At 39.2% G+C, this 27,412-nt stretch overlaps 5 protein-coding genes across 7 annotated transcripts in view; 3 read left to right on the forward strand and 2 right to left on the reverse strand.

Moving 5' to 3' along the window:
* Nucleotides 1-1,047: 1,047 nt before the first annotated feature.
* LOC131332403 (probable phospholipid hydroperoxide glutathione peroxidase) lies at nucleotides 1,048-4,839 on the reverse strand. The gene is made up of 6 exons (XM_058366607.1): nucleotides 4,461-4,839; nucleotides 3,065-3,141; nucleotides 2,610-2,671; nucleotides 2,284-2,402; nucleotides 1,467-1,634; nucleotides 1,048-1,359 (listed from the first exon to the last, which is right to left on the reverse strand). The coding sequence occupies exons 1-6, from the start codon at nucleotides 4,746-4,748 to the stop codon at nucleotides 1,327-1,329; spliced, it is 747 nt and encodes a 248-aa protein (XP_058222590.1). The 5' UTR covers nucleotides 4,749-4,839; the 3' UTR covers nucleotides 1,048-1,326.
* Nucleotides 4,840-6,292: 1,453 nt separating this feature from the next.
* LOC131332392 (multiple C2 domain and transmembrane region protein 7) lies at nucleotides 6,293-13,121 on the reverse strand. Of its 2 annotated transcripts, none has more exons than XM_058366593.1 (2): nucleotides 12,655-13,121; nucleotides 6,293-9,606 (listed from the first exon to the last, which is right to left on the reverse strand). In XM_058366593.1, the coding sequence occupies exon 2, from the start codon at nucleotides 9,544-9,546 to the stop codon at nucleotides 6,562-6,564; it is 2,985 nt and encodes a 994-aa protein (XP_058222576.1). In that variant the 5' UTR covers nucleotides 9,547-9,606; nucleotides 12,655-13,121; the 3' UTR covers nucleotides 6,293-6,561. The 2 variants fall into 2 exon arrangements, with proteins under 2 accessions (XP_058222576.1, XP_058222577.1); XM_058366594.1 differs by lacking the exon at nucleotides 12,655-13,121 and adding an exon at nucleotides 11,110-11,395.
* Nucleotides 11,389-27,412, forward strand: part of LOC131332407 (LIM domain-containing protein WLIM2b-like) — a 55,178-nt gene continuing 39,154 nt past the window's right edge. Inside the window, exon 1 of the mRNA XM_058366613.1 lies at nucleotides 11,389-11,400. The gene's annotated coding sequence lies outside the window, so the exon portion shown is untranslated. The remainder of the gene's footprint in view (nucleotides 11,401-27,412) is intronic.
* LOC131332402 (glutathione S-transferase T1-like) lies at nucleotides 14,859-21,808 on the forward strand. Its single transcript, XM_058366606.1, has 7 exons — nucleotides 14,859-15,122; nucleotides 15,250-15,323; nucleotides 17,191-17,251; nucleotides 17,915-17,968; nucleotides 19,219-19,298; nucleotides 20,524-20,729; nucleotides 21,368-21,808. Exons 1-7 carry the CDS (start codon nucleotides 15,058-15,060, stop codon nucleotides 21,578-21,580), a joined length of 753 nt encoding a protein of 250 aa, XP_058222589.1. The 5' UTR covers nucleotides 14,859-15,057; the 3' UTR covers nucleotides 21,581-21,808.
* Nucleotides 22,955-26,792, forward strand: LOC131332399 (serine racemase). 2 transcript variants are annotated; one of them, XM_058366604.1, is made up of 7 exons: nucleotides 22,955-23,033; nucleotides 24,968-25,173; nucleotides 25,282-25,368; nucleotides 25,457-25,687; nucleotides 25,930-26,003; nucleotides 26,102-26,288; nucleotides 26,421-26,792. In XM_058366604.1, exons 2-7 carry the CDS (start codon nucleotides 24,998-25,000, stop codon nucleotides 26,665-26,667), a joined length of 1,002 nt encoding a protein of 333 aa, XP_058222587.1. In that variant the 5' UTR covers nucleotides 22,955-23,033; nucleotides 24,968-24,997; the 3' UTR covers nucleotides 26,668-26,792. The 2 variants fall into 2 exon arrangements, with proteins under 2 accessions (XP_058222587.1, XP_058222586.1); XM_058366603.1 differs by having other exon boundaries at nucleotides 22,959-23,123.

Consider the following 27,412-nt stretch of genomic DNA (forward strand, 5'->3'; position numbering starts at 1 on the left):
GAAACTCCAAAGGAGGAAAATTTGCTTCAGTCCAAGAAGAAAATGAGGTGAACATAAAACATCCATTCGGTTGACTCGACGAACCATCATCAAATGGAGGTTGAGGAGAAAGTGGAGATTTACAAGGTGTGGGGGGCAACGAAGGACATATAGAACATAGACATGAATCTTCAAAGTCCTCGTCATCTTCTAAGAGACTGTCTTCTAGACACTCATCACAGTCACAAGTATCAAAATAACAATGACCTGTTTCTGAATTTTTGAAATAGAAGACTGGAAGGCCACTGGAATCAAAATATTTAATTGGAGGGCCAGGTCAAGAACCATCATTTGAAAATACAGAGATGTTGAAGGTTTTGACACATTTGGACACACCTGAAAAGAAGGGTTAACTCTAAAATATGATACTGAATGTGGACAGAAAAATTGACTGGATAGAAACAGAAAATCATGGGAAAACAACCAAAAACAAAGGAATGTGATTTTTTTTTTGAAAACTGGTTGATTTCTTTTTTGAGCCTTGACAGAAAATTAGGGAGGACATTTGTTTTTCATTTTATGTGAACAGCATCAAAACTCCAATTAGAAAATCAATTTGACCATCTGAGTAACTGTGCCTTTGAGAGGTGCTTCTGTTTAAACTTGAGCATGCTGAAAAAGCTCATCATATCAGTCTCAATTAGGAAATTTAGATCAGAAACATCTGTCTAAAGAACTCTTTTCCCATTACTCTATGGAACTTACAAGATGAACAATTCAAATTACCGCAAAGAATGCCCGATGGGGCCCACAATAGGAGGCCCGACGGTTTCCACCTCATCCGGAAATAACTTTTCTCAAAGAATTACTATTTCGAGAGGGATACATGAGAAATCCGAGTAACCAATAAATCAGGTATTGAAGCAACCACCACCAGTCCAATCATTGTCCCGAACTCCTTGTAAAGGAGTACATTGCTAGTAATTATAATCCCATCCAAACAGGCCTAACTTACAAATCCTTACTCCTATTTTCCCATTGAAGCAAAAAAGAACAGAACCAAAAGCACAGACGAATTATTTATTTTATTTATTAGTACAATTAACCTGAATGGAATAGCATACCGTATGCAGGAAAGTTGCACAAACACAGAACAAAAACAGTACACTAGAAAACCAAACTTTAACACTGGAAAAAACACTTCTCCAATGGAAGATGAGATGCATAAGCTTATATTAAAGCGGGAATAAACATGAAACCCTCATCGTAACGCTTTATTATGTGACTACCCGCACAGAAGTGTGCTTCATTAGAGAAAACTTGATAAAAGCAATCAGAACTCAGCACTCAGGCAGTCCCCAGCAGTTTCTTGACGTCCTTCTGCAAAGAAGGAAGGAAACAAATGAGATCTTTTGTTTTCCTGATAAACACCCCGAATGGAGTTCTGAGAATGAATTGGTGGGTTAAGGGACACAAGCATATTTTACCTCGAAGCTAAGCGGGGAAGTTGTGGGAGCATAACGATCAACAACGTTCCCATCTTTATCGACCAGGAACTTGGCAAAATTCCACTTAATGCCGTCACCCAGAATTCCACCTTTGCTTGATTTCAGGAACTTGTATATTGGAGCAGTTTTCTCACCATTGACATCAACCTGATTTCAAACACAGAAGTTGATGTCCATTTCCTACTACTTAAATCAACAAATGAGTAGGTAACAAAAGAAGGATGGCAAATGGACCCAGCTTATGAAAAATTAAACCAAAGGGTAAGTCTACTACATCCGCATATTTTGTTTCTTCCTTCAATCTTCTCAGAAGCAGTACTTCGATCCACTAACTTAACCGGGAAACAATAGACAATAAAATAAAATACTCCAGTATTAGCTTTAACATTACGAAGAAAGTTCATGTATATTTAACACAAACTACTCTAAGAAAGACTTGATTTAGAATGAACTGGCTAACAATCTACACAACAGGGAACAAATGAAAAGAATCAAACACAAAAGGGAATGAAAGAACAGAATCGCCTATTACGGTCACCCCCAACGGTAACACTTTGGTATACACTTAAAACTTCAGGCAGCACTGTGAAGATGAAAATGTTGTTCCAGTCATATATAGGCAACTATCCTTTCATCACATTACTGTTTACACTAACAGGATAGCAATGCCAAGATCATATAGCTCAAGAATCAGAATAATATTGCAACTCACTTGCTGTGTTTCCCTGAAATTTTGTAGTTAGTTACTTCAAATTAAGTCATTCAGCATATTTTATAATCTCTTTCATTTACATACCTTATCAAATATGGGAAATTCAGCCTTGAAGCGAGTGCAAGCAAACTCCATTATCTGCTCGTTATCCCCGGGCTCCTGACCGCCAAATTGATTGCACGGGAATGCAAGAATCTCCAGACCTGCACGAAAATAGAACTGACGACTATGGATAAAAAAATGAATCCCTATTTAAGTATATTACTTGAAGGAGACATGTGCTAAACACTCTAACGTCAAATCTAAACACCATTGTACTTTTGATTGATCAAGCCACCGAGCATTTGTATGTTAGCATGTTTATGATAATGGATGTGTTATATGACTGAAAAACAGATTATAAACCAAACCTTGATCTTTGTACTTCTCGTACAACTTGCTCAACTCTGTGTAGTTGGAATTGGTCAACCCACTGCAATGGATAAATTTGAAAGTTAGAAACACCAATTTCTTTTACGCGTGCGCTCAGTTTTTTATTTAATCTAGGTTTGGGACTGGAATTGTCACCCATAAGTAGCTGCCATATTTTGAGGACACTAGCAATTTTTTAGATAATGGATTTATGAAACAATTTGTCTAGGGAAAGCAAAGCAGGAGGACAATTCAGCCCTTTTCACTTCATAATTGCTTCACTTTCACTTTACCTCCAAAAACCTTGACCAAACACAGCCTAATAAGTCCTCTTAAGGTTACAAACGACTAAATGAGGTACTCAAGGACCTTAGGCTTAAATTTCAGCATGAATTTATCCTATTGTTAACAACCATCCCGAAAGAAGGAAGTACAAAATCCATTCAAGGTATACCATTGAGAAGCAACATTCACAATCAGCAAGACTTTCCCTTTATACTGGCTAAGATCAACATCATTTCCTCTAGCATCCTGCGTAAAACCAACATCAATGATAAACTAGATTGAGTCTCAATAAGAAAAGCGCTTAGGGACCATTTGATTAGCTCCATTAGACATTCATTGGATAAAAACTCCTGTGAACGTTTGAACAAAGGCTGTGAATGACTATTTTTTACGTTTGAATGCAACGATCACCGAAAAGATCCTACATTTTCTTTTTCTTAAGATGAATATGCAGATAGACTACTCCACATTTTTGCCAGGAAGTTTGTCTGGGCAAAGTTGGGGTCCCACCTCCGATCCCAGCCTTGAGATTTCCGAGGCCCTAGGTGGGATTTGAAACTGGGGCCTCTCATTTTCTAGTATATTAATTAGTTGTTTGATATAGGAAACAAGCCAGCGTTGTGGTTTGGTGGCAAAGTGGTTGTACCACCTCTTTAGTACCTCAAGTCGTGAGTTCAAGCCTAAAAGCATCGTTTCAAAACCTTTTTCTTGTACGGGTTGCAAAATTGTGGCATTAAAAATCTAAGGGCCCAGGTATCAAACTCACGATCCCATGCTCAAAACACGCGTGCCTTACATAATAGTTCACATACATAATATTTAATATATTCTACTATTTGGGGGCTCAATTATTGGGCCCAAAATTAGAGGCCCTAGGCGGTCGCCTGGTTGGCCAATGCCCAGGGCTGGGTCTGCTCACCTCGTGCCTGGGCGCAAAGAATAAATTTTCATCCACCAAGCGGTGTAGAGACTTTAACCAAAGCATTGAACAGGAAACACAAATTACTTACCCAATGAACCAACCACTTAGGGGTATAAAGGATTTTTTTTTCTTTTTTCTCGCCGAAAATCAGTAGTATTAGTTGTAGTTAGTGAGATTTAAACCTCCCTCAAATATATGCAAGTACATAATAGTGCCTACGAGCGGCTACCACTCCACTCGCAAGGATTCTAAAATTACCCGTTGGACAACCAAACCCACAAATAATGTGTGAGTCGTGTGACACATATGGAATCTGGTTTTACCCGGGAAATTACACATTTTTTTTGAGGTTATATATCTCATCAGTCATCACTATAATTCCGGCCAACCAAACCCAGGCCTAAAAATCTAGCAATAATTCTAACACAAACAACGAAGAGATCGAAGTATTTTTCTTTGATTCCTTCCCCATCTCCAGGGCAAACAGATGACAAGAGTGGAAAGTGAACCCAATTACGAATTCAAGATTTGTTAGATACAAAATCGGAACTGGGATTGAGTGCGAGTATACATACAAACATACTGACACATATATCACTGCTAAACAAAAAGTAGGTCAAGTATCAAAGGTTAACCAACGCACCTTGACGGTGAACTCGTGGACAGATTTGGGCTTCTCGGATTGGCTTGCCATTTTACGATCCGATCTCAAGCTACACAGCACGAGTCCTATCGTTGGAGTTCTGGTCTTCTGGTGTACGTGCAACCGCGATGACCCTGACGGGAAATCTGATTTCAATCGCGAGTAAAGCGAAGTAGTCGAAGAAATGGGAAGGTAATCGAGATGGGTTGGCTTTGGAGGACGAGAGAATTGTTTTGTGAGGATTCGTGGGTTTCTTTGGATCAGAACGCGTACCGAGGAGCAGAGCATCGAGGGATATTTATGTGAGAGTGAGAGTGTGAAGAGAGAGAGAGAGAGAGTTGAACCATTAGACGTTAGCCCGTGCGTTGTATGGATGTGAAGCCTGGGATTTACACGTGTCCGTAGCTCATAGATGACGCGTGGGAAGAGATTTGGTCCCGCGGAGTCCACACGTGGCGCGTTGTAAAGTTTCGTCTGAGATTATCCCCATGAAGAAAACTGTTGGTGGTTTGTGTGCAAAACCAGCGGTGATGGATGGGCCCGATCTCCTCCGTCCCAAAAACTCGAGTATTTTTGCGTCGAGAGATTTTTCGGCCATTGTACTGCATCATTTTTGCATTTTTTAAATTCACCTGCTGAAAAATTCTTCGGTACTAAAGTACAAGAATTTTCGACACAGATAATTGTGCCTCGTGATGGATGGGGTGTGAAGTGTGAACACTTGGTGTGTATCGGATCTTCAAATATTATATTTTACATAAGTACGATTATGAAAGGGTGATGAATACACGAAGGCTGTCTTTGTTGAGCCTCTCCATTCATGGATTTGGATCGGTAAAAGCATCAACACGCAAATGATTACTTTTTCATTCTGTCATTGTCATTTTTTTATGTTTAAATAATGAAAAGTGTTATTCTGCCGAAAAATAAGATTGTTGCACCCATGTTTTGTAACTTTTGTTTTTCCTTTTAGTCTTTTCCTCTCAATCTCAGAAGTGGCAATAATTATACCATATATGATAAAAAGAATTGGCACTTGTCAAAGTTGAGAGGATTTTGGCATTGTGGATGTGGCACCCAATTTGTCATTTCTTGTGAATTTCTACAAAAATAATTGATGGAGTGAATGTTCTAAGACGGTGTGATCCTTAATCCTTTGTTTGGTTTGACAAATGATGGTTGAATTATTAGTCCCATGAAATTGTTAATCCTCCAAAATGGAATATTGGCAGTGTCATGGGAGACAAGGTCCTGTTTGGGAGCTGAATTATACATTTCTCATTATGCATTTTGCCAGGTTGGTTTTTTATTGGAAGCTAAATTATTGTAATGCATTTTCAAAATTACAATTTAGAGGCATAATTTGAAAATCAATTTTATAAGAGCTTTTCCATTCTTATTTTGAATTACTGTATTATTTTTTGGAGAGATGAAAAGACGTAACTATCCCTGCCTGTTTTACCATAATTTATAAATTGCCCTCACACGTTATATATGTACCCTAACCGTTGCGACATATGTACCCTAACCGTTGCGACTACGGTGCAATGCGGGGGACATCTCTAGCGCAAACGAATTAGGAGAATTACTGGAAGGACCAACTGTGGTCTGTGGCTGTTGGGTTGGCAACCAAGTTGTATTGGTACGCGGTGAATGACCAGTGCCTGGTTGAATATGATTTAGCGCGCAGAGAAGACGTGGTTCCAGGGCTCTTTACTGACCATATGCAGACTACCTGGCCGAAGAGGTCTCCTATTATCACACCCTGATTCAAGAATATGCATACACTTTTGATTTTCTAGTTTAACCCTTCTTGGAAAATGCACGCAAAATAAGCAAAACTCGAGAGATTTCAGTTCAAAATCAAGAGACCTAAAAATCCAGTAACACTTGGGCAGATCACCAGCTGACTATAATCAGACTGATTAACAAAATGATTAAAACGCCCATAAATAGTGCACGCATATAGAAGTGTCTTAACATGCCATGGAGGAATTATTTATGGTTCTAGATGTTTTACATTAGCTACTTCCAAGGCCACAAACAGAAAAAAAAAAACCGAAACAGGTAGCAAGAAGAACCCGAGTCACTTCTCCCAGTCTTACAGCATACAGTCCGTGCGAGCGGGCAGCCTTCGGAAAAAGTTGACCGGCACTGACGGCAACCGGTAGCGAAACCTGGGATGCCTCATCGCGTAAATCCCCGCCAGACCCGCCACCACCTGGAAAGGCGTAACGTACAACACAATAGCAGCCACTAGGCAGAAGGCTACCGATAAGGCCGTGGCACGAGGGTCCCGCCAGCTCAGTAGCGACTGGAGCCGCTCCCCTTGCGTCGCAATGTCGCCAACAACAGTCTGGATCCGGCCCGCCACACTCCTGAGCCGGTCGTACCTCATTCTCACCAGATCCGGGCTCTTACTCGTGGGAAACGTATCGAACTCCTCGTCTAGCTCATCCGGGTGGGCTCCCTCGGCTTGCGAGATCTTGATGTTCATGTGGGGAGGGAACTTTGGGCGGTACCGGAAGTTCCATATGCCTATAAGAAACATATAGAGGAAAACTGTTGGCAAGATCAGTTCAGGGAAGCAAACCAGCATGATAAAGAGCACATGAACAAGCACTGTTGTGATGGGATTCTTCCACAAACAGATATCCCCAAACCACTTCCCAATCGCAAATAGTCCCGAAAAGACTGACATTAATCGGGAGAAATTTGCCTTGCTCCTCCGCATGCTCCAGAGGTGAGAGTCCACGTCAGACATGTACTCCACCACCTCCTTCCGCAAAGGTGGCTCGGCTCTGCCGAGTCGAGCTGCCACTATGTTGACGGCTTGGTGGCGTAGCATGTCAAGCTGCATTATGGAGAATGGCCTCACATAATGCATTTTGGGCAACAACGGTCGCGAGTATATGTACATCATGTTTACCAAAGACGTGCACGAAAACCTTATTGCCAAATGCAACTCCCCCATCTTCTTAACCCCGGTAGGATGAAGAACAAGAAGTGGATAAGAGTGCGTGTAAACACGGCCTGTCTCAAGCGTAGATATCCGTATCCGAACCTTTCCAATTTTCAAGTCCTTACCATTTGGACCCCCGAGTTGGCTATTATCAAAGACGCCAACAGTTAGAACCGTGGCTGGATCGAAAACCTCCCAAGTGTACTGCTCATTATACTTGGGAAAAAGGTTGTCCACAATGGTGCGAGTTCGGATCCATTTATGTCCATATTTTGCTACACAATAGGTATCGGAAGTCCCCTTCCCGTCTCGCGTTTTCATAGGGTGGAGTCCAACTGCATTCAAGACCCCAAGTTCTAAAACACCTATCGGCGGCTTCCATAGCTGTTTGGCCGTAGGTCGGAGATCGCTGCTATAGTGAGTTGACTCGTCCAAAACATGGTACCCTCCGTCTAGACATACTCTCAGATGGAGCCTACTGGAAAATTTATCTTTCTTCAGCTGATCCACATCCACAGCAACCGGCTTTTCCAGGTTGAACCAACGGGAATGAATGGTGCGATCATCTGCACGCTTCTCCACGATGCTCAACGGAATGATGACTCTCCCTAGGATCTCATCTTTTCCAGGACCCACGCGGTCCTCCACCGTAAGAATAAGGTGGTCTTCAAAAGGCTCGGCAGCAACAAACAGAAGATCTTCATTCCACATCGGGTTGAATGTCCGAGCCTGCATGTTTTTCGTTTTTGTTACTTGGTTTCCAATCTGTGCCTTGACATACACATCAGGGAATCGATTCTTCTCTGTAGGAACTAAGTCCTGTGCCTCAACTACATTGACTCGCACATACCATAACCGGGGCGCTTGATACACCTTGGAGCGTATTAGTGTAGACGCGGCTGCTGAGCTGTCAATAGCAGTAGCTGCATCCGAATGCCAAGCGTCAGGAAAAGCTTCATCGGCTTGAGTGCCAATCCAGACAGCAAGCATCAACTCCCCCTTTATCTTCTCTCCCTTCTTGTCTTCAAGCCGATACCACTGCGGAGCCAACGGACTATCAGGCGGGACCCGCGTGGGCACCTCATTGAGATCAAATCTTACTAGCCCAACAAAATCATCCTTCAACAAATCCTTGTCTTTCACCCTCACTTCTAATACGGAAGCTTGCATCCGTTCTTTTGAAAAGGCAAACACCACGTTCCATGCTGGATTCTGCTGTTTCTCGATGTGCTTCGTGATTCCTTTATAATTTCCGATTCTAGCCTCAACATAGGGGTCAAGACTACCGGTGATATCCATCGCGGGAAGATCATGCGCCTTGACCACCCTTACAAAGAGAAACTGCATTCGCTCAACGAGATCGTAAGTGGAAGCAGTCCTGTCTGAACGAATGACACGACCCCCAACAACTTGTCCTCCTCCGAGAAATGGACTTGTCTCTTTGAGCGAATAGTCAACTGGTTGTGCCGACGATCCGGAGTACATCCGGACAATCTGCGGAGGCGGAGGTTCAGATTTCATCTCATCCACGCCATATTTCGTCACGTGATTGGGTACTACACCAGCAGCAGAATTATGCTGCTGATTCTGATGATTAGAGTTTGGAAGATGATGGAATGTATGTCTTGCCTCAGATTTGGACTTAGATGGCAAGGAATTTTGAACCGGTTGGGCATGTGACTGAATATCTTCGGGTGCAGGAAGTGGAGTAGAGGACTTTATGGATGGATCGTCAGTGGTATAGACCCTGAGGCCGAGCTCTCCTCTAACGCGGGAGAAGACCCCACGCTTTTCTAACGGGTAGTGCAGGACTACAGAATCGGAGTGGGGAACAAATGATGTCCCATGGAGGGAGACCTTGCCAAGGAAGGATCTTGAGTGAGCGGATTTGACGTCATTGTAGATGTAGGCGTCGAGAGTGAGGTTGTGGAGGTTTGAAGGGTCCGATATGTTGAAGTAGAAGCTCTCATTCCAAATGGGATTCAGATCCTTTTCTTTGATTGTGGTGCGGAACTTCTGGTTATCAAAGTGGAGCTCCACTATAGCACTAGACGAACCATGCCCGTCTTTGGGGAGAAGGTTGTGGGCACCAACTACGTCCACTCCCAACTTGAGATTGCTCATTGTTGCGTTTGAACGGCGATTATTCAAAGATATATGGACTTTTCCGATATTCAAGGCCACCTGAGAAGCGAGCAAAACCATTCGGTATCACTGATGGATATAATCATGTTGACAAGAGATGAATAATTAAGAAATCAGACTAACTTGTTCAATTAGTTCACTATGAAGAACATAACATACAGTAGGCAAAGCATATTACAAGGATATATCATCAGAGAAAGAAATAGCATGAATAAAAGAAATGCTAGTAGTATGATTCACTTCTTAGCTACCAAATAGAGCACATAGTTTCACTGCAGTCAATAAACCTCCAACATCAAAGATATAAAATGCCAACTTAAAGCAATGAGCAATATCAAGGTAATGGTAAAATGTTGAAGCTCTTTCACGAGTACGTGTTCTTCAATAATAGGTAATTTGAGAGGATTCTAGGCTTGAGTCTCCTTGTAGGCAAGCGAGAATGCAGCCTGATCTGCTCATAACTAGAAGACCCATGTGCAGAAATCAACAACAATTATGGAAAAGATGAAAACCTAGACGAATCTTCAACAACGTGATTCAGTGGCTGAAAAGAAGTAGCTGGAAGAATATAGTACCGGAGTAACACAAGAAGAACGTTTGGCTGTGGCCTCATGCCAAGCAGTTTCATATGAAACATAAGAAGCTGGGAACTACATGAACTTGCTGGAAATTTCAGAAGGTTTTAGTCAGTTAGTTGGAAAATAGAAAATAGGAACACTTTTTCTTCCAAAATTGGTAAGAAACTTGTTTGGATTTACAAAGGATAAGATGTACTGTAGCTAGATTTACCACCTTAGGACTTTAACCCCACCCAATAAATATCAACTTATTTCCGGTCTTCCAATGAGCGACTATGCCATATTAAGGGACATGCTTATTGAAACCCAAATATCAGATTCTAGAATGAACCTAAAGAACGACTGAGCCTGACTAAGGCTGTTTTCACAATATAGGCTGTTTTCACAATGTAGGCTTTGCATATAGTGTCTACAATCCTACACACACCAACATTAGTTGCTCAATTAAATTGGAAATAAGACATATTTGAAAAGATCTAAAGTCAAAGGCCTCCAAAAAAGGAACAGAGAAAAGATCCCTAAACCAGGATCAAGTTATCCACGTATTGCCTCACAGAAAGAGAGCCCTCAACTCAATTACGACAGGATGATTTAGAATGGCCAAAGGATTATTGATACATTGGGAACATACACAAATATGCATGAAGACAAATAAGAGAGATAGTCCAAATAATAGCTCCGCTGTTGAATTGAAATTTGTAATCGGGATAGAAGGAAAATAATGTATATTGTAAAGACAAAGAAAACCCCAGGTGACTAGCCTGGTCGCAAGCTGAGTCATGATAAGTTCATCAAGAAGCCAAGATCATGATTTCAAAATCCATTGAAGTACTTGAACCCCCTATGTGTCACATACTGAATGAAAATCTGTGGAGCGAAGCCTCAAACACCCTTGTTACCAAACCGAAAAAAAGAGAGAACAGAACAAAACAGAATATCCTCTGGTGTAGACGGAAAAACTCACCCGTCTAGTAGAATATTTTGAAAACGACTAGTAGCAGAGCCCATAAGATCTTCTCAGTCTTCAATAGTCTTATGTTTCAACATTGATCAATAATAGAAATGTGTGATTACATGGAAATATTCAAAGTTCCTTAGCACTGGAATTGAAGCTTTATAATAAGAGACAATGGTTGAGATCCACATAAACATAAAACAAAAAGGTCAACACATTCTTCCCCCCAAAAAGGCCATGTGCTAGCCTACCTCGTGGAAGGATCTAACACTAACTTCCAGTGGCCCCAAAAAGTTTGGAATGATTGGCCTTTGTGGGATTCGAACTTGCGATCTCCTGAGAAGGAAAGCTCTTCAGATACTTTCTCATACTCGCTTTGCTAAAACCGGGATTAAGACCAGGAATATTAAACATTTAAAATTCAAAAATCTAAAAGACGTGCTTGAAGTTAAAGGCCAGTCGCTAAAGACACATCACACATTAATTTATTATTCCCCTGAATATCCACCACAAAAAGTACAAAGCCCCAAAACAGTGGATTAGCCTCAAAGTAAAGGTAATCAAACAAAATTACCAAAACAAGAAAAAGGTTTAGACTTCAATAGGAACAAAAAGGTACCAACTTTACATCATTTGAAGTCAGAGACTTGATGATGACAACGAGATTTTACCAAACCAAATCTCACCAGATTTTCAAATTAAGCATCATTAAAGTATGCTAAGGAAGTACAGTTATTTCTCAAATTAAAGGAGATTGTATTGTGAAGAAATTGACCGTACTTAAAAAATAAGAGTAATAAGAATCTCAGCGGAACGGGAAAATCTTCAATTTCCAGTTCCGAAGAAAAAAATCTTAAATTTCAAACAAAACAAAAGAAAAGAAAGGGAAAAGTAATGAATTACTGTGTGTGCAGCTGTTGATGTTTCGGAATTATTTTTATGATTAACGGTTTTTTAAACTTTTAGAATTTTTTAGGGGAAAAAAAAAAACCATCTTTGTGATAGCAGTATTTTAAATTCTCGGTCATTGTTTCTGCTAGAAAAATGAATTTTGGCTTCAATGTATATATATATATACACACTCCCTTCGTCCTAATTTAATTGTCACTTTTAGAAGTTCGTGTCACTTTTCAATTGATTATATCTTGTAATTTATAATGTTTTAGGTGATTTTGAAAATATTGTAGAACAAATCGAGATCTATCAAATAAGATCCATAGTGAATATAAAATTTATTATTAATTTAAAAATATAACTAATTTTTTTAATCTTGCTATAATAGAATGAGACAAGTAAATTGAGACGGAAATAATATATATTTGTGGTAAAAAAAAGTAAGCGTGAGAACAAGAGCAACAGGGTAATTAACAGATCCTCATCACTGAGCTCGGAAATAGAAATAAATTTAGGTCGACTTTGATGAGACAACTCCAATGCTTGCCCAACAAAACGGGGGGAAAAAAAATTAAAAATTGAGCAATTTCGAGAATTCAAATTTGAACAGAAGATAAAACAATAAACCCAGGAAAAGCGTAAAGGACAATGCTTAAATACCTGTACTGGGTTTGTTAAACTTCAGATTTTCTCCATGTCTGGAGAGTCAAGAGGTTCTTTACACCGTGAAGAATCGAGACCATTCAAACTATGTCAGATGGATGAGAGAGAGAGAGAGAGAGAGTTTACTACGGTGGTGGGGAGGGAGAGCAACATGGAGCCAAAACAGAGGGTAGTAGAGAGAGAAAAGAACAATGCAAATGGGTAAAAATTGGTGTAGTAATTGCTTCTGGAATAGGTCAGTCAGTACTAGTGCACATGTATGGATGTCCTCCTGTATGTATATGCATGTGAGCATTCATACTCCATCGGTACTGTGCTGTGGATTATGTGCATGTATGTATGTATGTATGTTATGTATATAGAGATAGAGAGATTAACGAGGAAGGACTTTAAAGTAGCGGTTCGGCATTACCGTGGCATTTACTGCTTTGCCAGTTTCGGAGTCTCTCGAGCTCCTCTCTCTCTCTCTCTCTCTCTCTGAACACGCAATTCAAAGCATGTATCGTTTCAATGAAGAGGAAAATGTTGTGAAGCGGGCGACCTCAGGTTGTTACCATGGACTCTCTCACTTGTTATCACTTATCAGGTGGGTCTCCTTATTGTTTGGAATTGCAATTGGTATCCGCTCTGTCGTCCTCAATGACCAGACGGAACAATTCAAATCTATATCTTTATTTTTATAATTAATGATTTGAATTTATTTAAAGACTTAAATTTTACTCGTAAGAGTCTCTAAGGCCCCATTTTTATTAATAAAAAATATTAAAATTTTAATACATTTTATGACCTTATTTTCACTAATAAAAATCTATAAATATTTCACTACCGAAAACACACCATCTTATGCCAATGTTTGGTCCACATACTCCTAACCGGTCCAAAATTTGGACTTGAAAGAATCCAAACCCTTGGACCCCATTTGTTTTGGGATTTTAGATTTGAAATTATAGGTAATGAGTGTAGAGAGAAATATAGTAATGATTAAAAATTGACGTAATGATTGGCGAGAGATATAAAGAAAAAAATAAAAGTAATGATTGGAAAAAAATACGATAATATTTGGAATCCAAAACCCTTAACCGAACAAGGTCATTGTTTCCGTTCAAATGATGGATCCGTGTCTTGGTGATAACAAGTACTACGTATTTTTTCTCCGGCCGAGTCAATTATGATTCGAAATCCAAACATTCTAAGGTGAGTGTCCAATGGTCACGTCCAAAGGGAGGTCAACCACTCCATTTGCCCCTAGCCCACCTTTTTACACTAGCAACAACTCATTTGGATCGGAAGGGAAAAAAAACTCTAAATTCATATCATTATTATTAAAATTTAAAAGAAGAAGAATAAGAGGTGGTTTGTCGATAGAATGAATGGGTTTATTGGTACCCATTGTGTGGACGATGGGTTGGATTGAATTTATTATTAGTATTAACATTTTTTTTGTTTTAAATTTAAATTTTTTGAGATTAGCATTAGCCTCAATAAGTCAATGGAAGGAATAAAATATGAATCTAAAAGTGAAAGATATTTAAAGACCAACTATTATTATATATATATAGTCCTTGACGAAATTGTATTTGATTTTTGATCCAATTATCTGTAATTCTAGATTCCGGTTGTAATTAACCTACAAAATCTCATGTAAATTTAACATAATGTTAATAGAAAAATATTTGTTGCTCTTTTTTTTTTTATAAATGCACTTGAGAATTTTCTCTTGTAGTGTTCTTATTGTATGTAATTTATTAATTTAAAGCGCTACAAGATTATTTTTTAAGTGCATTTATATAAAAATATAAAATGCATAAGTCGTACAGAGGAAAATTTTTGACCACGTGTCTCATTAGCCAGGGTGAATGGACCCACTTACAAATATCTAAATTAATTCTTTTTCCGGTTCTATGAAAAGCAGGTCATTTATGTCAGACTCAGAGAATTCTTAAGCAATTACTTTCTTGCGGTCTCATCTAAGAATTGAACCTGTCATGCATGTAGGAGCAAATTTACCGATCAACCAGAGTAACCAAAGGTTCATGTATATGGACATGATTCGTTACCTATAAACACTTTTTCTTGCGGTCTCATCCAAAAATCAAACCCTGGTCAAATATATAGGAGCAAATTTACCGACCAACCAGAGTAACCAAAGGTTCATGGATATGGTTCGTTACCCATAAACACTCATCCGAATAGATTAGATTAGGTTGAATGAAGGGAAAAAACAAAAAAAAAAACATGGGGTCCGAGGTCTCTCATTCAAAACTCGTAAGGACTGTTTGGTTAATTTGAAATTGGATAAGATCCGGCGAGTTCGGGTTCTTCTGGGAAGCACTGATCTAATACAGAAGTCATCGGTCGCCGACGTTTTGTTGGAGAGAGAGAGAGAGAGAGAGTGAGAAGATGACGCTAAAGATATACGCCGATCGAATGTCACAACCATCTCGCGCCGTTATCATCTTCTGCAAGTAAAATCATCAACCTCATATCTTTCCCTTTGTTTAAATTCTTGTTCTCAAAATTTCAATTTTTCTTCGTTGCTAATTGCAAGTATAATCTGATGTGAGACTATATGTCCCGTTTTTGGTTTTTTAGGGTTAATGGAATAGAGTTTGAGGAGATCAAGCTGGATTTAGCTAAACGTCAACATCATTCTTCTGAATTTAAAGGTAAGCATTTCAATACCTGTTTTTTGTTTAATATATATATAACACTCAGGTGTCCGGCCAGCTTACGCGCACCTGGCTTAATCATGGGAAACCAATGCCGCCGCCCACTTGCGAAGGGGTGGAATTAGGATTTTGGTTCAAGGGGGCCGAGTTACAAAGAAACAAAAATACATAGTACAATTGAAGAAAATGGATTGCGAAATCATCATTGATGGGCAAACACATTTGTTGGATTGATGTACATTAAAGCTGAAGTATAGATGATTTTATGGGTTACATCTTTGAAAAATGGTGCGAACTTTATACAAACCGTCCATTGTTATGAATTTTTGCCTTCAAAAGATTCAAGAAATGGAGTGAAGGGTACCAATAATATAAGTTTTGCTAGACATATACATAATATATAGTGTACGCGAGGGACTTCTATAGAACTTGAGGGGTTTCGATACCAACATGGCTCCGCCACTACACTTGCAGGGTTCCCAATTGAAGCCAGAGCTTTGCTCTAAATGACCAGCCCCAAATGAGTTGATAGCTCCTAAGAGGTTTCGAACATGGGACCTTAGGAGGACCAAACCCCTAAGTCTTAGGCATAGTTCATAATATCGGCATTGGTCTCCATAACGGTATCGGTTGCAATGTTGCAGTTTCGGGGCATAACAGTTATAGCATAACGCTATCGATGACCGGAGGTGTGAATTTTTTAGAACTTTGCACACCATATCACCCATACTACCATTACGTATCGGTCCGTATCGCCCGTAATTTTGACCGTATTGGCCCTTATTTGCTGTAATGGCCCGATACCACGTATGGTTGATTGGTATGTATTATGGATACGCATGCGATTTTCCTTCACACTGCAATATGGGACAAATCTGGACTCGGTACCTACGGATACCGATAAGGATGGGCTGATACCTATGCATATCGAGCCTATCGGCTGATACTGATACGTATCGCCAATATTTCAAACCATGGGACTCTCTGGCCTTGACCACTAAGGCATCTCCTTGGGGTTGCATTTCAATACCTGTTTACACAAGCCTATTGTTTTTATTCTAGTTTTTTTGGAATGCAAGTAGTTAAGAGTAGACTGCAGAGTGTTTTAGTCTTTCCAAGGAACCTAACCTGGTAGTTACATGCAAGTTTGGTAAATTATGCTCCCCTGACCTCTACGAATATCTTTCTCAATTTCTGTGTTGATATGTGTGCGTTTCTGTTTGTGTTAACATGTAAGGGAAATGATGCACTACACTGCCCCAAAAGGTGTGCATACGGCATACTATATGCACTTTCGTTATTGTCGGTGTTTTAAAACAAGGAATTAATCAGCAATTAATCACTGATTTATCACTGGCGGGACCTATCCGATTAGGTCCAACTAACATTTTATCGCCGATTACTAATTAATATGCCGACCACCCGACTAGCACCTAGCGACTTTTAGAACATTGGTTATTGTTCCAGAATGATTTGCATCTTGCACTGCAAAACATTATAACATCACAGCAAAGTGTCCCTTCACGTTTTTTCATCACAAAATCTTGTAACAATAAACCCCAATGTTGATAACACTGTCACATATCTTCTTGACCAAGACTTTTCTAGGGTACCCCTTCCTTCATAACTTCACAATGGCTTGTTACTTGGCATATCGTAGACTTCTCCTAAATTAATTATTATGTCGGGATCCCCCAGTGAAGGATGTTTCTGTCTTTGCAATAAAATATTTGCTGAAAATTCATTAAAGAACGCATAGACAAAGTTCTTGTCACTAGCAATACCAGATCCTGTATCTTAGTATATGTTTGGAAACCAATGACTGAGTGTACTTTTTCTCCCTTCCATGATAATTTCATGTCAGAAATAAACCCTTTCAGACAAGTGCCCGCGATAGTTGATGGAAGATTTAAGCTGTTTGAGAGGTACTTGGGAACTTTCATTTTGCTTCTTCAACTATGGTTTACCTGTACTATTCACATGGTTTTTGTTTGAAAGGGTATGTGCATTACTCGTGCTTTTTGATTTGCAATTTTGAGCAGATTCATGGTGTATAAAAATAAAGTTAGGTTAACATGTCTATCATGTCGTGAAACAATCCACCATAGCCTCCTTTTAGACTGGATGTAGAGTTTTTACCATGTTCAGAACTTAATGTAAGTAGTTTATGATGATGGACTTTGGTTTAATGAGCAATAGCAGAAATTTTTTGCATCATAAGTTTGTGTTGGTATTCCACTGAAGTAAGAGTAAAGGGATTTCAATACCACGTCCTGTAAATATTTGATATCCCACGTTTGTGTTCAACGAATACATAATTCCTTTATCTTTTGTTACATCCACACCCAAGAAATGCAGTCTCCACTGAATTTGTAGCTCAATCCCATGCTCTAATCGGTGAATCAAACATGCCCATTGTGTTTGCACTTAATATTCCTTTCCACTTATGAAATGGTTAGTTTGCATAACTTTTGGTTGTCAGATGCACGCAACTGTGGATGATGTTGTTTAATCTTTTTAATTACTCTGAGTTTCTTATTCTCTCTGCCTCTAACCTTGTGGTAACCATCTTACAAATTGTTGTGCAGTCATGCAATTCTTAGATATCTTGCTTGTGCATTTCCTGGAGTTGCCGATCATTGGTGAGAGTTGTCGCTATCTACTTCTCGATAAGCTTCTATATTTGGACCTCTGCTATTTGCTCTAACTACCAATGAGGGGCAAACACCGACGTGTCGTGGTAGTGTTGTGTCTGTCAAGACTCCCAACCAAAGCTTAGTTTGCTTGGATTTCCTTCATTGTGTTTCATCAGTTGCAAGATGGAGATTCCTTTTGTTAAGCTTGGTGGAGGTCATGTCTTGGATCTAGTATCTTGAACACTATCTTAATTTCCACTCACATTGTGACGCCCCGCCCTTGGAAGTTCCAGGTGGTGGTCAACCAGCCTGAGGGCGGTTGGGACCTGTGCGGGGGCTGTCTAACCAGTGACTAGAGAGGTCAACTGGGGGTGGTCCCACATCGCTTGGTGAAGTGTATGTCTTGTGCTATAAATAAGATCGCCATCCTACCTTGTACAAGGCCTTTTTAAAGCCGTGAGGGCGTCAAAGCCCTTTGGAACTTCATAGTTTAGCATGCTCGCCTTGGAGTTATCTAGGGATGGGTGACTTCACTGGGATGTCTGATGGGGTTTGGCGTTCAAAGCGGACAATATTGTACAGGGCGGGAGCGGGTCGTTACACACCTCCTGTAGCTTGTCAGTTTTTGAAAATTGTTCGTAATTTTCAGAATCAGTTTTCTAGAACAATTTCCAGAAACTTGTTTGATTGGTTTTGAAACTCGTCTTATGGGCCTTTTTTTGGGGGAAAGAACCCATTTTGATAAATTACAAAAAAGATGTTCTTAGTTTAACCAATGTAACCGTGCACAAATTGTTTTGAGGGGACTATTGGAGTAGAACCCATGTTGATAATCATGAAGGAAAGATGTTTTCCTTTTTTTTGGATATTCCTCTGTAAAGTTAAATGAAAATAACAAGTGTTCTCGCGAAACTGATTAGGAAAACTGCAACCGATAGAGCTACGCACCTCATACTGTCTCATGAACAGTCCATTTATCCCAGGATAGAGGAAAACAAAACAGGACAAGTGCAATAATATGACATGCCCACGTACCTATCCTGAAATTTGGAGGTTTGACAGATACGATCCAGCTACTCAACCTGCATTTGAAGTCCTCTTAGCATAATTTGCATTTTTTTACAAAGTGCATGTCTATCTTCGACTATAGATTATAGGATACATCATACGTTCAGAAGCTGTTATGTAGCACATTTAGTTCAGATGTTCATTTTCTGCAGCCTGGTTGTAACAATTCCCCTTTTTCATTCTTGAAGGTATCCAGCTGATTTATTCAAAAGAGCAAAGATCGAGTCAGTGTTGGATTGGCATCACTCCAATCTACGCCGTGGTGCAGGTGTCTCGTACCATTCCTAAGTTGAAGACTTGATTATAATTTTACTTTTTTATTTGTTTTTGGTATTGGTGCAACACTGGAATACCCTATTGAGTGTTGACCAATATCTTTGCACATGATTTGTGGTGAAACATGCTCCTGTTAAATGACTGAATACATTTTCTGCTATAGTCATCACCTGGCACATAGCCAAATGGTATCCATCCTAGTGCAGTGGTATGGGTTGGAATTGCAGGAGGAATCAACCTCGTTATAATAATTGGGACAAACTCTGAGGCTAGACTTCCCCCAAAGCCTGATGTAATCGGGAGCCTTGTGCGTTGGATTACTGCCGTTGATAATGTCAGACCTTTGAATTGACATTGACTGCCCCCCTCCCGCTCGACCCCTTGGCCTTCCCCCTTCCATTGTGATGCTATCCCTGTTGGAATTTCGGACATCCATATCAACCTATAATTAGTTCGCAATTTGTGGTATGGAAATTCTTTTAACCTTTTTATTTGGAGATTGTATTAGTCATGGCTGTTCTGTAACTTCCATTACCCAAGTACTTACAATATGCCAATTAACTGCAACCTCCTTCAACCAATTGAAACCAAATTCTGTTGTGTTTTTTGCCATTGAAAGGTCCGAGATGCTGGAATACACCATTCTTCCCGTCAAAATCCATGTTCTGATAACTATATGTCCCATATGTATAATACTCCTGTCAAACATCAATAGTTCTTTCAATGTTGGATTGAGAGGAATCGGAGGTGGTGCACAAACTGAAATTGCAAATCGTGGTCTGAAGATGTTATTTGACTCCAGGTTAATAGCATAGATCTTAGTGGTGGGTTTGATGTAGTTGGGGGGTTAGTGGTGGTGGTGTAGGAGAGGGGACGGCAGAGACGGGAGGGATAGGAGCATAGGGTATTGAATCAGAGAGGCTGGGGGATGAGAGGGCTGTGGGTTTGTGGGGCAGTAGAGGCCAGGCCATAGGGGAATGAGGAGGAAGGGGGGAGGAATGATAAGAAGGGAGGGTAGAGTGGATATGAGCGGTTGAAATTACTTAAATGGGCCCAAATTTTAGCTGATGTGGATGACATTAACATGGTATGTAGAAATCTCTAGGGTTATGGGCTGAGCCGTGAAAAATTTAAATTGTTCTACTTGAAAATTTTAAATTGTTCTACTTATAGTTTCTAAAGGTCTCTGTCTTTCTTGATCGATCTTGTCTTTTCAGCTGCCTATGTTTTGCATAGGACACTTGCACCTGCGCTTGGCCTTAAAAAGAATCCACAAGCAGCTGCCGAAGGCGAGAAAATATTGTCTGCATCGATTGAACAGATCGAGTCTTTTTGGTTGAAGGGGAATGGCCGGTTTTTACTTGGTAGCTTCAAACCATCCATTGCAGATCTCAGCTTAGTTTGTGAACTAATGCAACTTGAGGTAAATAGATAAACTTATGTCCAACAATATATTCATGTGTGTCTGTCTAGAAAAAACAAAGAAGTTCATCACCTTTGAAGTTTCCTAACCATGTAAGAAACGAAAAAGAGAAAAAAGATTCAACTTCGATAACAAATAATGAAAAGGTTAAAGGAAGATGAGTTGATTTATGCAATCTAGATTAGGATGGAACCTTTCGAGCTTTAGAATTACTGATTTGAGATAGAAGCTATGTTAATCTGAAGTGCATCACCTTCCTGATCTCAACGTGTAGTTCTGGAATGTCTTGCTTGCATGACAGCTAATCCTCCTTTTACTTCAAACTCTTCTCACATGTCTCTAGATCTTTTATTTAAGGTCATACTTCTGCATGGTTATGGACAAGTTTAACCTGTTAGTCAACCTGAAAACGAAGATAAGTGAGGTTAAACTTATTGTTTTAACCATTTTGGCGGCCCTGTACAGACAATTTTGGTTCCTTTGTTAGCCAATGGACTATTTTATGCCGACTGATACGTGTTAGTTGGGCAATGGATAAGGGTGAAACATCTTCACGATAGTTGCAATCTTATTTATTTTACTTGGTAAAAAAGTTTGGGAATTATATCGAGATCCCATTGAAACTCTGTTGGACTTAGGTCGTGGATGAGAAAGATCGCGATCGAATATTAGGCCCACACAAGAAAGTTAAGCAGTGGATTGAAGATACAAACCAAGCAACAAGGCCTCATTTCGATGAAGTACATGTAATCCTCTTCAAACTCAAAGCAAAGCTACAGAAGCACCGATTGTTGGAAGCTAATAACAAGATTGAGTCTGGCACAAAAACGGTATTGCCCTCGAAGATGTGAGAAACATCTGCGGAAATAAGTTTTGTGTCTGTAATTCATCTATGTATCTTCGTACGGGTCTTGAGATCATACGACAAAAGCAAACAAAAACAGAGGCAAGCTCAAAGAATTTTGTACTTTTTTTTTTTATCAGAAGAATGTTGTACTTTGAACTTTATACTATCTTGCGAAGTTTGTACAATAGACTTTGTGCTTGTGTTGAATGAAACTTACAAGATTGTGATTGTATCCGAGATTCCAATTGCCCCATTTTATTCAAGACTGCAGACAGTAGATTTGCGAAATAACGTGTTTGGAATTGAAACTACCTTCTGCAGTAACATCCGGTTATGTCTACGCTGAAAGAACTCACATGTAATGCAATTTGAAATTGAGAGGAGATGATCGCTTGCCTAGTGAATTTTTTGAAATGGTTTGAATGAATAAAGTTTATAACTTTTGATACTACTAGTACCGTTTATTTTCTCTTTTTTCCCTCTTCTTGGCCTATAGAAAATTTGATAAATGTACACAAAATAAATTAGTTCATCAAACACACTTTAACTTCTTTCCTGATTCTCATTTTGTCTGTGTTTGTATCTGTATGGGTGTATAAAACATTTTGTGAAGAATTTCTTAATTCACCATATCTTATTAGACTAAGATTCTTTCTTTCTCTTTATTGTGCCCGTTGGATGTATGAAATTCAGAAATAAAGTTAAAAACTTATAGTATCAACATATTTAAACTAAATGGGAAGTATTTGGATGTATATTAAATTTGCATAACTATGAATCTCTCTTTCTTTCTTTTTTCAAGCAATAAGAAAATTGTATCAGAAAATTAAAATAACGAGACACTACTTAATTACGTGAGATTCGCAACAACTAAATTACTTCCAGTTGATAATATCCAAGAAATAGTCAATAATCAGTTCTTGCCTTCGGGTTAGTTTTACCTTTATGTAAAGAGTGTAAAGGCTGACAAGTGGACTAGCTCTAGGCCCCTGGTTGGTTATTTTTGATAGTATGTTCAACAAAGAAGTCTATGTCTTCACCAAGTCTATTTTTAAGTACTAGAATAACAAGGATTTTAAATTACTGCAAAAAAAAAAAAAAAAAACAGTCATTATTCATATGTGTATTATTTAAATAGGAGAATTAATTATTGCACCCATTTTGTACCATCCACGCTCCTTTTGTTTTATTCATATAAATTTACTATATTATCCCTTGAAATATGAAAAAGGGAACTAATGAAAAGATAAAAAAATAATTTTACGTGAATAAAAAAATAGTGTGAATGATAAAAATGAATGTGTAAAAATCTTCGTTTAATTGAAAGATGACTCGAATGGACAAAAAAATAAAAATAGCGACTGGAATAATATACGTACAGTATTGCACTCTTGCGGATTAGAGAGAGAGAGAGAGAGAGAGAACCGAAGTGCAGAAAACTCGCAGTTCTTCTCACTGTAAGTATAATATGATGTCCTCTGAGATTTTTGCTGGTACGGCGTTTGCTTCTTTGACTTCCAGTTTGGACTTAACAACTGGGGCGATAGGTATATCTGTTCTTTAGCTTGCAGTATTTATTATTGTGTGTTCATTTGCACCCAAAATGTCAAGTCAAAAAGGGTCTCAAATAATTCTCGAAAAGGAGATGAAATTTCTTTTAATTCACTCATGCGAAGTACACTTTACTAATCTGAGCCAGTTATGGTGTCGAATTCTTGACACCCATATCATCAAAATTTCCGGATTCTCGGTTATATGACTTCCTGAGTTCATCCCTGTAGCTGTATGAATCTTGAACTTGTAGGAATTCAAGTCTGCTTTTAGAACTTGGTGTCCTTTTTTGTGTTCCAATGGCATAATTCATTTGTATTTCCAGCCAATAGTACTTCTCTTATGAAAAATTTATGAGGGAAGGGATGACTGTTTTGGATGGTACAATTAGGGCATTACTTTCTGAAGTGCAGACAAGAAGTACCAAGGAGACACAAAATAAACTTTTCTTGGGGTACAGTAGAGGAAACCAGTGGCAGCTCTGGAATTCTTCTAAGGGTGTTCAGAAATTGCACTATACTATCTCGAGAAACCACAACTATATATAAACAAAAAGTCATACATAACATCTAAAATGCGACCCAAAAATAGCAAAAAATAGCAAAGTATATAAGCTATTACAATTATCCTCGACAAGTTTTCATGTTTTTAAACCGTTGCATGATATCCTCGTTATCAACGGTATCAAATACATCACTCTCTATATAAGTAATTAAGCAATCATTCATCCATTGATCTCCCATTCGATTGCGCAGATTGCTTTTTATGTACTTCATTGCTCTTATTTTCTTTTTTCATTTTGTTATTGCTGAAATTGGGTTTTTTTGTTTTTTTTTTATCAATCGGTAGGAGAGATCATTGCATCATGTATGAGGTACAAAATACAAATCACGGGACACTACATTCAATGTGTGAGAGCTCACGAGATAACCAAGCTCAATAACTGAACCAACAAGATAAATAAGTCCATCAAAGGGACAACATTCACTATAAGCCCAACTCAACTACAAGCCCCATTATGGGGAGAAATAACAAAGGAAAGAATACCCAAATGCATGTAGGAAGACTCAAACTCTTGACCTCCTAATGAGATGCAGGAGTCCTGGCCAATTGAACTAGCCCCAATTGGTTGCTGAAATTGGGTTAGTGGGCTTTCAATCTCAAGTGGATTAATTTGTGGGCTATTTTTGGGGTGGATGTTCATTAACATTTGGGTTGGGTGTTCAAACAATTGGGTTGGGTGTTTATTGACAATTGGATCGGGCGTTCAAAGTAAGGCTAGTCCAAAATGTTTATATGTATTCTAAGCCAAAAAAAATAAAAAATTGTGGTCAGTTGACCATGGAAGGGTGTGAATGGAGCCGCCTCTGGAGGAAACCCTTTTGGAAATTAGAACCCGGCATCGACATCGTAGCATGTCAAGTATTATGATGCAGCCAAGAGACGTACTGAAGTGATTTTGAAGATGGCACTAACCCCATCTAGGGTATATAGTAATATGTGTTTTCGAACATTTGAAAAGGTGAAGTAAAACTTTCTGTCTGACAAGAAGCAGGTTTGTGATCATCAGTTATTAAGTTCGATGCTGTTTTGAGATACATGAATTGCAACTACACGTAAGACTTTGAATGACAAATCCAATGCGTTGATGAGTCGAACTACATGAAACTGTTTAGTCTTCTTTTTTCTGTTTGCTCCTTGGTGCTTTTCTTATGGTATGACACATCACATTTTAAATACATTTAACTGATGGAATTTTTTGGCCATCTTTTCATTTAGTATGGCAGATGGATTTTTTTAAAGGCCAATAGGAATTTTGTCTGATCCCTACTACTTGCAGGACCGAGCATTTACTGTAGGGGGTGTAAAAATGGAAGTGAAGGGCCAAGTGACAGCTGAGAAGTATGCTGCTGATATTTCCTCCATAAGAGAAGCACAACTACGCATCGGTTCGTTTATACACAGAACACCAGTCGTCTCTTCGGAAACTCTTGATGCTATTGCTGGAAGGAAGCTACTCTTTAAATGTGAATGTTTCCAGAAAGGGTGAGAAGTTAAATACTGAAATCTAAATTTGAAGTATGATTTTGCGTTATCGATATTTTTATCAACATGCAAATATCTTTCATCCAATTTGTGTTATTCTTTCTCCAGTGGATCTTTTAAATTTCGTGGTGCCTGTAATGCTGTATTTTCGCTTGATGATGATCAGGCAGCAAAAGGGGTTGTAACTCATAGCAGGTTTGCTTTGTGCCTATAAGTATCCCAGATTTAATTTTCTTGGCATTTTTATCCCTGAGTTTTCACTGATCACGTCCAACAAAATTAGTGGTAATTATGCAGCAGCATTATCTTTAGCTGCTAAACTGCGAGGGATCCCAGGTTACATTATTATTCCAAAAAATGCTCCAAAATGCAAGGTTGAGAATGTTAAGCGTTACGGAGGCCGGGTTATCTGGAGTGAATCCAATTTGAGGTCAAGGGAAGACACGGCAACCAAAGTGTTGCAAGAAACTGGCGCAGTTCTTCTTCACCCATACAATGATGGGCGTACTATAAGGTGCAAACTGACTTTTATCTTGAATCATATGCACTTATTATGCTTAATTTTGGCTTGTGAATATGCTACATAGTTGATCTCGATTTTGCTCATGTCCTCCTCAGGCTTCTCTACTATTGCCCTCTCAGACTAAGAAATTTGATAAATAGGATTATTATTATTTTTTTTTTTTTTGAGCTTCTGTCTGTGCGAGTGGATCCTAAGAATGTAAACGCTCAATAACATTGAGAATTGGTTGGCAGTGGGCAGGGCACAATATCGCTGGAGCTTCTGGAGCAAGCCCCACAGTTAGACGCCATAATAGTTCCTATAAGTGGTTCGTTTAACTTGGAAGTGTCCAAATTATTGTTTCGATCTCCACATTGTTTTTCTTGTTAATTTACGTTTTGCTTTCTTCAAACTGAAAAAATGTAGGAGGTGGTTTAATATCAGGGGTGGCATTAGCTGCCAAGTCCATCAACCCTGCAATTCGAGTTCTGGCTGCTGAACCAATGGGAGCGAATGATGCTGCTCAATCTAAAGCTGCTGGTAGGATTATAACTTTACCCGAGACCAACACAATTGCAGATGGGCTTCGAGCTTTTCTTGGAGATCTTACCTGGTAAGGCCTGAATCGGGATATCAAAACAACTGTGTAGTTTAAGCACTAGATCTCATGCACTGCATTTCATGCGATTTGTCTGCTTTTTGCTTGGAACTTGTCGTAAAGTATTTCCTCTTTCCATCAAAGCAGGCCAATTGTACGAGACTTGGTTGACGACGTGATTACTGTGGAGGATAAGGCGATAGTAGAAGCCATGCGACTTTGTTACGAGATTCTGAAGGTTGTAGTGGAGCCTAGTGGAGCAATAGGCCTTGCGGCGGTTCTGTCTGATGATTTCAGAAACAATCCCGCTTGGAAGGATTGCTGCAACATAGGAATTGTACTTTCAGGGGGCAATGTTGACTTGGATGTACTTTGGGATTCTTTCAGGAAATGAATGGTACTCTAGTTCATGCTTATTTTGAGTCCTCTCGCATGGAAGGACTGTGGTGGTCTGAATAACAGGTTTTTAGTTCTTGCTTAATGTAGTCCTCCGGAGGAAATAATATTTCGATTCACTCTGATCTCACGCTTAATCGCATGTTAATGCCGTCTTGTTGCATGTTCCAATCGATATGCTTGCATTTTATTTGGCATTTTCCTATGCCTTCATCTACGTGCAAGAAACTCTGCCAAAACCCCATTGATCGGAGTACACACGTATTTTTTTTCTGTATTGTGAATAGTTTCCTGACGTTCCTCTCAAACAACATAAAATTGGGATTGCTCTCTTGCTAGAAAGTTTTTGAAGCATATTCTATAGCAATTACAAGGTATGGTATGGTCTCCTGGTGAGCCTGAAACTTTGATCAACTGCAGAAAAGCCTTTCGCAGATCTTTGATTTCAGTTTAACAGTGACCGGGCCTTCAAACTACTCGAAGGGCTTCTATGCAGTTAAACGAAGAACAAGTCTCACTAATTTGTTCCACCGACCTCGGTAAAGGGGAGGTTCTCCTGGGATTTCGAGAAACAAGAAGCCAACTCAAAGCTCTCAGTAGATAGGTATGGTAATCAATTTCTGCCCTTCGAAAAAAGGAATAATTTTCCTCCAGAAAATCGATTATCAAACCCAGTGCATAAAATGTTCAGAAACTGGTTGCATGAACCCGTGTTACTAAACGAACTGCAGATCCAAGCTTTG

The sequence above is a fragment of the Rhododendron vialii genome, chromosome 7a (genome assembly GCF_030253575.1).
Source record: "Rhododendron vialii isolate Sample 1 chromosome 7a, ASM3025357v1".
Classification (NCBI taxonomy): Eukaryota; Viridiplantae; Streptophyta; class Magnoliopsida; order Ericales; family Ericaceae; genus Rhododendron; species Rhododendron vialii.

Bases quoted from the DNA above. Each gene is read 5' to 3' on its own strand.
- LOC131332403 (XM_058366607.1), bottom strand. From the start codon at position 4,748: ATGCTCTGCTCCTCGGTACGCGTTCTGATCCAAAGAAACCCACGAATC. The intron at 2,403-2,609 runs GTTTGGTTTATA...ATTTTCGTGCAG, and splicing joins CGAGAAGTACAAAGATCAAG to GTCTGGAGATTCTTGCATTC. The intron at 1,360-1,466 runs GTAAAATATGCT...CCTTCTTTGCAG, and splicing joins CTTCCCCGCTTAGCTTCGAG to AAGGACGTCAAGAAACTGCT.
- LOC131332392 (XM_058366593.1), bottom strand. From the start codon at position 9,546: ATGAGCAATCTCAAGTTGGGAGTGGACGTAGTTGGTGCCCACAACCTT.
- LOC131332402 (XM_058366606.1), top strand. From the start codon at position 15,058: ATGACGCTAAAGATATACGCCGATCGAATGTCACAACCATCTCGCGCC. The intron at 17,252-17,914 runs GTACTTGGGAAC...ATTGTTGTGCAG, and splicing joins AGATTTAAGCTGTTTGAGAG to TCATGCAATTCTTAGATATC. The intron at 17,969-19,218 runs GTGAGAGTTGTC...TCATTCTTGAAG, and splicing joins CCTGGAGTTGCCGATCATTG to GTATCCAGCTGATTTATTCA.
- LOC131332399 (XM_058366604.1), top strand. From the start codon at position 24,998: ATGGAAGTGAAGGGCCAAGTGACAGCTGAGAAGTATGCTGCTGATATT. The intron at 25,174-25,281 runs GTGAGAAGTTAA...TTCTTTCTCCAG, and splicing joins TGTGAATGTTTCCAGAAAGG to TGGATCTTTTAAATTTCGTG. The intron at 25,688-25,929 runs GTGCAAACTGAC...ATTGGTTGGCAG, and splicing joins AATGATGGGCGTACTATAAG to TGGGCAGGGCACAATATCGC.